Raw genomic sequence first — 13,441 nt, forward strand, 5'->3', positions numbered from 1 at the left:
AACCCATATATGGAGGACCTGGAAGCAGTGGAGTCAGTGGCGTGAGCCAGAAGTCCTGATACAAACTGCAGCAAGTTGAAACAGATTTTAAATACCTTCCCCAGAATCGCTGAGCTGTCAGATGGAGTGCAAAACTGCTGCAGCTGGTAAATTCATCAGCCATTCAGATAATCCAGCAACTTGTCCTGTGGCCTGTGTTTCCTCCAGCACTTGTGACAGATGAAAAAAACAAATATATATATATATTTCTTTCAAAAGATTATTGATCGTCATATTTCTGCAGCGCGTCCTCTAGTTTGGCGGTAATCTTCTGGAAAAAGCTGATCTGCTGGTGGAGGTGGTGCTGCATCTGCAAGCGGAAGTCTCGCACACGCGTGCGGTGGAAGTGCTGGATTTCTGCCAGCGTGGCACAAGATATGATGTTGCAGCGGTCGTGGAGCTCACCCTCCTGTTTCGGACAGTCTTTCACTTTGGTCAGTGCACCTGTTAAAAGTGATCAAATGAAAAGAAGAATTATATTTCAGTCGAAAAATAACAAGAAAAAAAATCCACAATTTTTTTTTTTTCCATTTATGATAATGTATGAAAATTCCAGCCTTGATATTTACCCTGAGATGTTAATAATTTTAACCCTGCTGCTTTGAGCAGATTGAAAATTATCATATTTAAAAATTACAATGTCTGGCACACTGGAAGCAATATATATATATATATATATTTTTTTTAAATGGGCAGCTTAAGACTTTTCCAAACAACTGTGACTGAAAAGTCTTCTTGTCCGACGTTCTTTCACTAGAACAGTCACAAACATTGGCTTTGGTATTATAGAAGTAGCACCAGTTCTCCTGCACATCCCATTTCCCTCTTAGCCAGTGGTGCATATGCGATACATGGGTACACAGAGTATATCCACTAGAAAAGCTTAAGAATTTCAGTATACCCACTTAAAAGTGCCCAGTGATACATGCCATATCATTAGTGTGTCCTTGATACGTTAAACGGCAGTTAGACACTTCCGTAACAATCTACTGGTATGCAGCACTTGTTTATTATATTTGCTTATCCAGAAAATTATTGTATAATTCTGTACTCACTACTTAATACTTGAACATGTTTTGCTTTGATACTGTTTTATAAATTCTATAACAGGTTTTTAATACAAAGCCAACAGTTGTACAAAGTTTGTTGTTCGTTTATTCAAATATAAGCATCAGAGAAATTTGGAAATGTTCAATATGGTTAAAAATCAAAATTAATTGACGATTACATTGTACTAACCAGTGCACTTTGGTTTCTAATTACAGCACAAAAATTTAGACTACACCACTGCTCTTAGCCCAATCTTGAACATTTTACTATATTCTGCTGCTATGGGATTTCCCTATTCTGTTTGCATTGGAGTGGGAGGTCCAATGGAGGGTGCCACCAAGAAAGGGCCTGAGATGGCTGTAACTCAAGTCATTTTTACAGATATGCAAACTAATGAGATGAGAGATAACTGTGCCGTTCTCTATTAGTTATTTCAACTGTAAAGTATGAAACCAAAGCTGCTTTATGTCAGATGGTGGTTCCCTACCTCCTATAATACAATTATTTTCAAATGGCTTGTATGAGATACTAAAACTAAGGGACTGCAGATGTGAGTTAGCTTTCGCTATAATATGGTACAGCGCATCAAATGGTGACATTTATGTTTGAGTTGTGCATTGTCCCTTTTTAAATAAAGTTTATTCATTCATTCAAAACCACACAAAAATGATCAGTGGCCTCCATCTGTCCGTCCCTTTGAAATCTTAATGGATGTGCTCCTGTTCAAATGAGGTGTGGTTATCTGACCCTTCAAATAGACATTTTCCTGGGGGACACTTTAAATGAACGATATGAACTGCGGTAGCAAAGAAACTCACAAATGTAGTTTCGCTGCTCTGTTAAATTATTTTTATTATCACAACAACCATTCTTATGTCTAATGTGTGACATGTACTTCATTTGATATCGTTAATTTTTGTTACTAGACATAAAAATAACATCCAGTTTGTTAGAAACTTTATCATTAATTCCTCTGCATGCTGGTACTGTGGCAACAAGGCTACATTGTTTACGTGAAAGGGATTGCAAACATTTATTTTGTGAATCTTATTAAAAATGTGTTGTAGTTCAAAGTGGAATATTTTAACCACTTTCTCTTGGTACTTAGAATTAAGAGCCAACGGGTTGGATTAGGGCTAACACTAGGAAATGGTATTTGGCCACACACTCCGTTACAAACTGCCATGCAGAACCATGCTTTAAAAAAACAGAAAACTTACTGAAGGGACAAAACCAGTTGTCTTTTTACATATACAAAATGCAGATGGCAGGTCTACTGGTCTTTGAACCCTGCAAGAATGGGAACCACCATTTCGGGCTGACACTCCAAAAGCACTGAGAAAGTACTAACCAAGATGGATAAGGGCGGCTGTGGATGAGTGGTTAGAGCAGTCGCCATCCAATAGGAGAGTTGGGGGTTGGATTCCACCAGCAGTCACATGCTCAAGTGTCCCTGGGCAAGACACTGAACCCCTCATAGCCTCCGATGTGTGTCCCATTGGTGTATGAATGTGATTTAAAGCACTGAATAATTTCTACAGATTCAGATGAGCTTTGTATAGATCTAGTAGAGTGCTGTATGAATGGGTAAATGAGGGCACAGATTGTGTTGTAAAGCACTTTGAGTATCTTGACAAGATAGAAAGATGCTTTATAAGTCCAGTCCATTTACCATGGAAGACCTTATGTGGTGGATTTTCATCACTATATATATTTTTTTGACTTTCTTAAAATAGTTATGTATGATTCATGGTTTGTCTAGAAAACAACTTTTTTGTGGTCTATTTTGAACCTTTAGTATAACTTCAGTTTGACTAAGTGGGTGTGATTTGTTAACTCTAAAAATGAGCTGGCTGTTGGGATTTTAACAGGCTTCTTTTCTTTGACGTTACCCAACACCCAGACAAGTCTCATTAAGTTTAATGTGACTGAACTTTTAGGGGGGGGGGGGGGGGGGGAGTGGTAACGTTTGAACAGGCCTGACTAATAAAGAAAGGATGGAGAAGAAGTAGAGCACTAACATGGCACCATGTGAAGGAAATGATGAGCAAGCTGAGTCTGGTTCACAAACCCACGCTATCTTTCTTGTTTCCCCATTCTGCTTAAAAATACATGCACTAGGACTTTGCGCTCTACAAGGCGATTACAGTGCTGAAATTTGAACTTTTGTACCGCTGTTCTTGTGGGAAACATCCACCAGATGGGAGGAAAGAAAAGGGAAGAAAAGGAAAAGGAGGAGGAGGGGAACCCAGTACAAAGCCTGCATTCCTGCAGTTCAGGGGCAACATGAGACAAGAAGTCCAGGAAACTTAGCTCATTCAAATCAGATGTGCCTTTTACATCTAACAAACCAAACTAAGACAGCTGATAATGCCACAAGACATTTAAGATGACTAAGAAGCCTCATTCTCTATTCTCACTCTCAAGTCTTACTGCAACTGGACAAATATCTTAGCTCTATATCACAAGGCCAACAACAGTATCTGTGGAACTCAGCGCCACAGAGAAGCATGAAGGTCGTCTGAAAATGCTGAATCGGTGTGTAATCAAACAATTGTTTTTCCAAATTAATTGCCAAGTTAGCTGTTGTGGAAGTGAGACTAAACTAGCAGTCTGTTGTCAAGTGTACTTATTTCCCAATCCAGACAGCAGAGTAGACTATCAGTGCAATGAGGTCATGGGTGTTACGAAGCTGACACGTTCAAAAACCAGGTTTCCAATGACGGCAGCAGAAAAATACTCTGTAACCCTGTACTTAGGGCGTTTATCTAGAATGATAATGTTGATATGCCGGGGGGAATTTTGCATTAATTTCTTTCACAAGTTCCACAGCTGTTCATAAGTTAGTTAATAGTTTTTAGTCATTTTCTTTTTTGGATGGAAATTTCCTATATTTCAGATTTTATGTTTTTTTGGAATTACAGTACAGACAAAGTACAACAAATTTCCCATTATGCATTTCTCCACAGGGACAGGATAAGAATAGCTAATATTTGCACCATTAAAAAAAAAAAAATTGGATTATATAATCAGGCCTCTCTGGAGGAAATTAAACATGTCTGATTAAAATGCATTGCTTGCCAGTAAAAACAGGGGGAGTTATGTCACTAAAGAAGGTTTTTTTTTTTAAATTGAGCCTATTTCCATAGCTTGGAGCTGTGATTGTAACATGAGAAAAAAGCCGGGCGGACTATAGAAACAGCGCCTCTTGGTTTGGCAAACGTCTAGCCTTTGCCTGCCAGCAGTAATTCCCCCTCCTCCCAGCCTGCGAGAAACTAACAAGCTGATTCCTCTGGAAATGCTTTGTAAAATGCCTGTGTGTATGTGCCTGCGTGTCCCCCATGTGTTGTTTTAGTGAGGCTCAGAACCAGTCCAACAGTGACCCAGGGGTTTCAGTTTTCTCCCCAGATTTGCACTGAAGTTGTGTAAATAAAAACAGATGTTGCTCTTGGTAAGGAAACAGTCGGAATCTGTCTGACTGCTTTTTTTTTTCTTTGTATATTGACATGATTTATAGACAGGAACACTGACTGGATGCCTTTAAGACGCATTGTTGATTATTTTTTATGGAGGTGGAAAAGAGTTAAAAATGTACTCTGAAATATTTGTTTACTCCACGGTGTTAATAATAATATGTTTGTGAATTTTATCTTATTGAGGTCTTTTTCTGAAATGATGTCATGCATTTTGCTCCTCTCCCAATTAGCCGCCACGCAATGCGAGGCTAAGTAGTGTGAAAACATCGTTGATGCTTTTTTCCCCCCGTCTTTCTTTGAAAATGTTGCAATTTAAGTTATAAATCTTATGGTATATTGTTTGATATGATTTTTACAATGTTATTGTGACTTTATTTTCATTTTGACTGCAAAAACAAGCTTTACAGACGTATGCTAGTTTGGCGCCATTTTCCATTTAGTGCGCCCTCTTGTGGTTTGTGACTGTAATGGCTCTGCAGATGATTTGCCGACATTACACAGTGCAATATTTATTTTTGAACGATTAGGAGCCAGAAGTACAGAAAACATTATGTTTGGTTTATTGTCTTTTGCAGGAGAGCGAATAAACATTGAGAAAACATAATTTCGATGGTCTGTCGTTTGAGGAAAACAAGCATTGTTACAGTAGTGCCGTGACAGTTGGGACCTTCAGGCCAGCTTGCTGCTGTGTTGCTCTCCTTAATGTGTGGTTGGTCACATAAAGGACTGTTAGCGAAGAGCTGAGTAATTATATATTTTTTTGTATTACATCAGCACTCTGAAGTCGACACAAAACACAAGTACAGTTCCAGTTTGAAAGCTGTTACAATTGTAAAATGGATGCCTTCACTACTCCTACACTTCCTAAAGGTAGAGGTGTCTGGCTTTGTTCTACTGCCAAATGGAAGAATATGGGACAATATACTGTTTTAGGAGTTTCTATGAACTTAAGTCAAACCCTAGGTTTTACTCCCATCAGTAAAAAATGTGTGTAAACATGCTTCCACACCTAACAGTAATATTGATTTTAACACATCAACAGACACGTGGATGTTAATAGATTTACTGAAATAATAGGGAAATTAGGAGCCCTGATTGGTGAATCTATTAGCGCAAAACTGACGTCAGTTGGTGTTGCACATATGACTGGTGACCATCATGCCATTTCTGCTTACCTCAAGTAGACATGACATGCCAAACGTGACAGTTCAAATCAATCCAAATTATGAACATCAGACTAGGCCTGTTGCAATAAACAATAAATCAATTAATCGCATGATAAATGAAAATTATTTACCTCATTTTCATTTATTGGCTTTATCGTTTCTTCGTGTCTCTCTCTTCCTATTGAAGACAATGGATGACAAAAGGCTCAACTCCGGTGCTCTTCACTGACCCCCTTCCTTTCTCTTTTCTTTTTAAAATCTGTTTTTAACAGTTCAAAATCATGTTTCCAAATCCACGGATGAAACCCGTGCCTTTGTGTAAAAAGTTGTTTTTCTCTGCAAAAATAAGTTGATAACTTGTTTACTGATTTTTTTTATTTTTATTAAAAGCTTTGTGTGGAAAAATGCTATGCTAAAGAGCTCAAACCACACAGAGCATCCGCCATTTTGAGAACCGCAAAACAGGAACGAGAGACAGCCCATGTCACGTCAAGGGGCCTCCCTCACATTTTTCTTAAAGTGACACACTGCTCGCTCCCTCACTATCCATCTTTCAGTTCAAACAGTCTTATACTGTCATCCAGTGGTCAAAAAAAGGACTAGGGTGAGCTATAGAAACCTTTGTTTTCTTTTTAGTCATGTTAAATATTGTTGTTAGCTTTTATTATATTCCGACTGCTGAAGAGTTCTAGACTTTTAATGCATTGTTTTTGCTATATTTTGGATAGATAATGTTAATAGTTTAGTTACAAAAAAAGAAACATGTTTCTGTTTTGTTTTTAACCTCCTGAATGAGGAACAATTGTAAATATTAAACACCGTAAGACTCACTTTGCTGCCATGTAATGCAAGGGAGCCAGAAGTGCAGAACACACAGAATACATATGATGTCATTGGTTTAGTGTCTTCTGCAGGAGAGTGAATAATCAGTGAAGAAACACTATTTCGATGCTCTGTCGTCAGAGAGGAAAACAAGCATCGCTACACAAGTGAAAAATGTATTTTGTATTTAACAAATATACATCCCACTGCAAATAAACTTAAAACCTGTGGTCTCTGTTAAATTAGCAGAAAAGGACACTTGCCTGTCTAGTTCCATTCTTGAAAACATTCTTGAGAGTAATTGTCTGAATGCGGAATCAGCATTCATTATATTGTTTGCCTGTTCTTTACTTTTTGTACATATCTAGCTTCTGCAGACTTTAAGCTCTGCTTCTATTAGCCTTAATTCAATTCAATAATACTTTATTAATCCCAAAGGGAAATTAAATGTTGTTGTAACTCATTATACAGGTTTCATTAAGAGATGTTAGAGATACTGATGGCTGTAGGCAGGAAGGATCTCTTGTAAAGGTCCGTCCCATGGTGGATCTGAAGAAAATGGCCGCAGATGCTGTCCTATCCATCCACCCTGACTTGGCTGGCCTCTCGGTTCCTCCAGGCTGCAGGACCACCCGAATCCCAGGAAGAACTCCTCCCTGAGCGATGGCCACTCCTCCTAGCAGCCTGCCGAGCTCCTCATCACTGTGGACAACTGGCTGTAGATGTCAGGAGATGACCCCGGTCCTTGCTGTCTTGAGCCATGTTTCATGCCAGTTCCAGGATCTCAGTGGTCAGGCACTCAAGCACAACCGGCAGGGAGACGGGAATGCATCTACGGCGCCTCCTTTTTCAACTCATTTGACAGTCGGGGCTGTAGTTGAGGTATTATTTGAGCTTGTGAGATGTTAATCAGCTGCTCCCCGTTGTAAAAAATACAACAAAACAACTTGTTGTTATGGTTACGCATCATTTTATACTTTTGTTGGCTGTAATTGGGACCCTGTGTACATAATTTTGTTCCACCACGTGTACCTCATGTGGTATGAATGACAAATAAAGAAAGTCTAACTCTGATCATAACAAATATCCAAAAGTTAAAAAAGTTTCACTAAAAATCCTTCCAGCTGCACAGCGTCCAATACTAGAGGAAACAATCATCTAAAAAAAATGTGATTTACATCCAGAAAAAGAGGAATTCAGGTTTCCAACAGCAATAGCTCAGAATGAATGTAACAGAGCTACTTCAACATGCAGCCACCCCGAGCAGCGCAATTCTAGAAATTAAGAACTCATGTCAGCTTCTTTATCTGTTTTTGTAGAAAATACAAATGCATGTTTTTCATATGCATGACCCTTCCATTGCAAACTTCTTACAATATGACTTTTAATGCATAATTCAACAATTAACCACAGAAGCTCTGCATTCAAATCTCACACAAGCACTTACCTTTCTGTACATGAACGATGTCAGGAAAATTGGCCAGATGTCCTTTGTAAAGATCGAGCAGATCAGAAATAGGTTCCAGGTCCTGACGAGGCTGCTCTGCGAAATACTCCCCTATGACCTCGTACGTCTCGCCGGTGTAGGCGATGGCTTGGTTCAGGCCTGCCGAGTAGGCCTGCTGATCCAGCTCAAACGCCTGTCCGAGAAGTCTGAAGGACTGCCCAACCTTTTGGTACTCCTTCTTGAAGCCCGTCATTTGTTTGCGGGAAAACTCGCCAATGGTGGTGTTCATAACGACAATGTTCTCATCCATTCGTTTGGTGAAGGTTTTAAAGCCTTCGATCTTGTTCTCGACCTCCTGAAGGTCCAGAGGAACAGCGGGCGTGCTGTGGAAGAAAAGAGGGGACAGATACTATAGTTTCAGTCATTCTAGTTTTATTTTCAGCCATTTAAAGCAATTTAACCTTATTGAGAGTTTACTCAGTGATGAGCCTTTGGTTTTGCATTTTAACACGATGAGTTGTTGCGTTCAGTATGTGGGGTAGTAATCAACATGTGCTTCCAAGTGTGATATATTTTATGAATTTTGACTGACAGAATCTTAATGCAAAAAGAAAAAAGGGATAAAATTCTAGTTCCAAGTGGGACACGTTTTATTACCGTTTTTATGAACCCATTTTTTGAATCCATCCAGAGGACCAGACTTAACTTCCTTTAGATTTTTATAAACATTTAGCATTTCCTATCGCTTGCAGGGCCACAGTCTCATGGCATCTATTTTAGGCTCTGACTGACTCTCAGACTAGCCTACTCATCAAAAATTAAACTAAAGCCACTTTAAGACACTCACTGCTTTCCAACCATCAAAAGGCGACTGAACATGCTGGTGTCATGTTCCAATTACCTCTTATGACCCTCTATCATGTTTTTCTGTACATTTTGTTGACACCAGTCAGATTAGATTTGACCTGCATTGTGTATATATTTATTATATACAAGTTGTTACAATGACACAAGGAAAAATTAAATTGTCTGGAAAAAGATGGTTCAACACAATAGGTGCATTATTTCACCTCCCAAGAAAGAAAGAAAGAAACAACAACTATTCTGTTCTTTTTCTAGTCGTTATCCCAGTTTCTGGAATAAACAATAGGGATAAAACTAATCCTTAGTGTTCGAGCAATGGCAATGCTTTATCTTTGTCCTATCCTCTGTTGATATTTAAAACTGCTCCTATACATCTTTATTTTTTTTTAACATGAGGAGGGATTAGGCTTCCAAATTTTTGATGTAGAACTAACATAACGAAATAATGAAAAACTATAAGTCTAGAAGGATTTAAAAACTTTATTTTCACCTCTTAAACAAAGATTTTCCAAGATGCAGTGTCCTTATAAATTAAATTAAATATCCTTTTTTATTTCAGTTGAAAACAACTGTGTTTGTTGCTGGGGTCCATTTATACCTTCATGACCAAAAAACCATTTTGTAAGCGTAAATATGTAGAGAATGTCCGTTGCCTCCATCCACTGCAGCTGTTTGACATGACCAGTGCAAGCTCATATAAACAGTTATATATGATGTGGAAAAACTTCAGTTAATGTAAAGCCCAATTTTATGAATTATTACACAAATGGCAGATGACATGGAAGTTACAGCAATCAATGTCTAAAACACCAAGTACCATCACTTTATCAGATCACTAAAGTTGGTAATGGTATAAACCAGGGATATTCAACTGGCGGCCCAGGGGCCAAATCAGGTCCATGGGTGTGCTCAGTTCAGCCCACCAGTGGGTTCATTTTTAAATTAAACTAGATTTTAAATCGTAAAACAACCTTATTTAATGAGAATAACTGCCGGATGTCTAGCCCCTGAGCATTGGTTTTCAGTAACTGTGGCCACCGGAGCAATTTAGTTGAATAGCCCTGGTATAAGCTGAACAAGTCTTAAAGAAATCTGATGTGAAGCACGGGGCTCCTAAACATTGAAAGAGACGAGCTCTTCATTTTTCTCATCACTTTCTCCCCATTATGCATTCAATTCAATTCAATTCAATTCAAAAATACTTTATTAATCCCAAAGGGAAATTAAATGTTGTTGTAACTCATCATCCTGGTTTCTTTAGAGTTGTTATAGATGCTGATGGCTGTGGGCAGGAAGGATCTCTTGTTGCAGTCCGTCTTAGAACAGATCTGAGGACACTGGCTGCCGATGTTGATCTGTCTACTTGGACTTGGTGGATTTCTCGGTCGTCTTGGGCAGCAGGACCACCTGAATCTTGGGCAGAACTCCTCCCTGAGCGATGGCCACTCCTCCCAGCAGCTTCTTGAGCTTCTCATCATTGCGGACAGCCAGCTTCACGTGTCAGGGGATGATCCTGGTCTTCTTGTAGTCACGAGCCATGTTTCCCACCAGCTCCAGGATCTTGGCGGTCAGGTATCAAGCACCTCCGCCAGGTAGACGGGGATGCGTCCACGGCACCTCCTTTTTTAATTAGTTTGTGATTTGGGCTGTAGCGGAGGTATTATTTGAGCTTTTGAGATGTTAATCAGCTTCTCTCATTTGTAAAAAAAAACACCCTATTGTCATGGTTACACATCATAACACATGTCCAAAAGCAAAAAAAATGTTTCAGGAAAAATCCTTCAAGCTGCACAGCATCTGATATCAGAGGAAATAATCATCCAAAAAAAGAGATTTACATCCAGAAAAAAGAGGAATTAAAGTTTTCAAAAGCGGCATCCCAGAATAAAAGTAACAGTAACATTCCTTCAGATAATGAATATTTAAACAAGAAAAAAAAAAAAAAGCTGATAAAACTTCTAGCAAAATGTCAAAAATCAACATAAAGGATCTAAAATTAGCTTTATCGATTTTAAAAGCTCTTATAGTAAGTTTCTTTCGGTTACTCCCTTCTTCAGGGATCATCACAGTGAATGAACCTGCATGAAAGATTTGGCGATTTGTTTTACGCCGGATGCTTCTCCTGACGCAACCTGGGCTCAAACCCGCAATCTCAGGATTACAAGACTGCAGCACTAACCACCGAGCTACCACATCCACTCTTTTAAATGCTTTAAATTACTGATTTCCTTTTATCTTGAGATAGTCACAAAACAAAGACATAGAACGTATGGTATAGAATAAATAAATGTGTTTTTCAAGCTAAGAGGATAAGTGTACCGGTAGTTGTGAATAAAAAAATAAAATAAAATAAAGTAGTTTGAGTTATGATTGCCTTTTATTGTCTTTTGCCTTCTCTTGGTGTACCGGCATATCTATGCCACTGAAACTTGCAAATGTTGCTGGTAAGAAAAAAAAAGCAGCAATAAGCTTCTTACCATTCCTGCAGTGGAACTAGTGCCACAACAACATCAGGAATACAGTGCAGTACTGGTCATTTCTCACGCATGAATACAAACTTGTGATGCTCTTTACTTTTTGCCAACGTGATAAAACCACAGTTATCCAAGATTCTAGCTCTTCGGCAGTGATTAGGCCTGTCACGATAACAAACTTTACTGAGCGATTAATTGTCTCAGAAATTATTGCGATAAATGATAATATTGTTTGAAATTTGACAATAATTAGTCATTATTGTCAAACTTAAGAAGAAATGTTGGTTAATTTTGAGTGTAGTACCATTTTTGACCACTGGTGGCAGTATAAGACTGTTTGAACCGAAGGAAGGATAGCGAGGGAGCGAGCAGTGCGTCTCTTTAAGAAAACTGGGAGGGAGGCCCCTTGACGTGACATGGGCTGTCTCTCGTTCTTGTTTTTTTTGTTTTCAAAATGGCGGAAGCTCAGAGTGGTTTGAGCTCTTTATAGTATTTATCACACAAAGCTTTTAATAAAAACATCAGTAAACAAGTTCTCAGTTTCTTTTTCCAGAAAAAAAACACAACTTTTTAGATGAAGGCACGGGTTTCAACCGTGAATTTTGGAGGTTTGACAAGACAGAGGTTTTTTTCCCGAGGTCGGCCTTTTAGCTTAGCTCGTAGCTTAGCTTCACAGCTCAGCTGCTTTTAATGATCCAAAAACGCGATTTGGACGGTTATAATAGATTTTAAAGAGAAACTAGAAAGGGAGGGCTCAGCGAAGAGAACCGGAGTTGAGCTTTTTGTCATCCAGTGTCTTCAGTAAGAGAGAGACAAAGAAACGATAAAGCCGATAAATGAAAATGATTAATTGATTTATTGTTTATTGCGACAGGCCTAGCAGGGATGAGCTCCTACCTGATCGTGAGGAAGAAGTTGGCTCCGACCAGCTCATCCCTCTCTGCCTTTCTCTTGCCCATCTTCCAGGCCTTCTCGTCCGCCCCGCACGTCAAGAAATGCTGGAAGACGTCACAGTGGGCCAGCACCGGGTGGCTGGCCATGTGGTTCATCCACCAGATCAGACCCTTCCTCCTCTTGGAGATGAAGTCCTCTTCAAAGCGTCCCGTGGCCTGCTTCTCCGGCAGGTGGGGCACAGAGATGACGGGGAAACGCTCAACAAGCCGAGCGTAGAGCCAGTCGAAATGTTTATACCTGTAGGCAGGATGGCGAGGGAGACAGGATTTACTGGGACAGCTTGGAGAAAGGAGGTTGTGTATGTTGTGAAAGTGGAGACAAACAGAAAGAGGGAAACTGTACCTGCGGTTAACTTGTACGTTGGTGTGCGTTGGAGTAAGACCGTAAGACATGTAGCTCTTCATCCCTTTGAACTTGGTCTGCTTGGTGGGGTCATCGATGGTGCATGTGAAGGGATAAGGGTCCTCCTGCCACTCCGCTCCATGCTTTCCCATCACCACAACAATCTTGTCCCCATCCTTCACAAAAGCCGAGGCCTCCCCGAGCAGGAAGGCCTCCCCACCGGACTTGACGAAGGTAGAGAACCTGTTGAGGTTTCTTCCTACCGTTGCCGAGCTCTTGGCCTGCTGCTGCTGCTGGCTGCTCCTGCGGCTCGGCAGGGAGGTGGTGACCGGGTATATGGGAGGGGTAGTGCCAAAACCCTGAGGCTCAAATGTTGAAGTGGAGCTGTCATCCCAGTCGTCGTCCCAGTCGTCATCGCTGCCCTGGCTGGTGTTGAAGCTGCTCCCTCCACCGCTGCCCGCCTTAAATCCCCTCTGAGACGGAGAGTCCGAGGATGCGTGCGACGTATGGGCCGGGGACTGGATTGCTATGGTTTTGGGTGAAGAGACGCCGTTGTTGCTGGCGCTGGGGCTGATGTGGTCCTTGATGAGATCAACATAAGAGGCAGGAAATAGGCCAACCTCTCCTTTGGTGTTCTCCCCCTCCAGCCAGCCCTCCAGCTCCTCCTCAGTGAACACAGTCACCAACTCATTCTCCGCTATGGAGATCTCCCCTGGGTTCTCAGCGTGGAAATCATACAACACTTTAGCTTTCAGGGCCATTGTTTCCAATTGTTTAATTGTGGAGTCTTGGATGCCTGTTTCTTTA

At 40.3% G+C, this 13,441-nt stretch overlaps 1 protein-coding gene across 1 annotated transcript; it reads right to left on the reverse strand.

The window, feature by feature from the left end:
- Nucleotides 1-259: 259 nt before the first annotated feature.
- On the reverse strand, nucleotides 260-13,441 carry LOC119424295 (sorting nexin-18-like). The gene is made up of 4 exons (XM_037691751.1): nucleotides 12,635-13,441; nucleotides 12,236-12,529; nucleotides 8,001-8,383; nucleotides 260-483 (listed from the first exon to the last, which is right to left on the reverse strand). The coding sequence occupies exons 1-4, from the start codon at nucleotides 13,393-13,395 to the stop codon at nucleotides 260-262; spliced, it is 1,662 nt and encodes a 553-aa protein (XP_037547679.1). The 5' UTR covers nucleotides 13,396-13,441.

The sequence above is a fragment of the Nematolebias whitei genome, chromosome 18 (assembly GCF_014905685.2).
Source record: "Nematolebias whitei isolate Nwh7 chromosome 18, NemWhi1, whole genome shotgun sequence".
Taxonomy (NCBI): Eukaryota; Metazoa; Chordata; class Actinopteri; order Cyprinodontiformes; family Rivulidae; genus Nematolebias; species Nematolebias whitei.

What these genes read in the sequence shown, in the direction of transcription:
- LOC119424295 (XM_037691751.1), bottom strand. Translation starts at nt 13,395, where the DNA reads ATGGCCCTGAAAGCTAAAGTGTTGTATGATTTCCACGCTGAGAACCCA. An exon ending in AACTTCTTCCTCACGATCAG is followed by an intron (nt 8,384 to 12,235) that starts GTAGGAGCTCAT and finishes TTTCTTCCACAG; the next exon opens with CACGCCCGCTGTTCCTCTGG. An exon ending in CATCGTTCATGTACAGAAAG is followed by an intron (nt 484 to 8,000) that starts GTAAGTGCTTGT and finishes CACTTTTAACAG; the next exon opens with GTGCACTGACCAAAGTGAAA.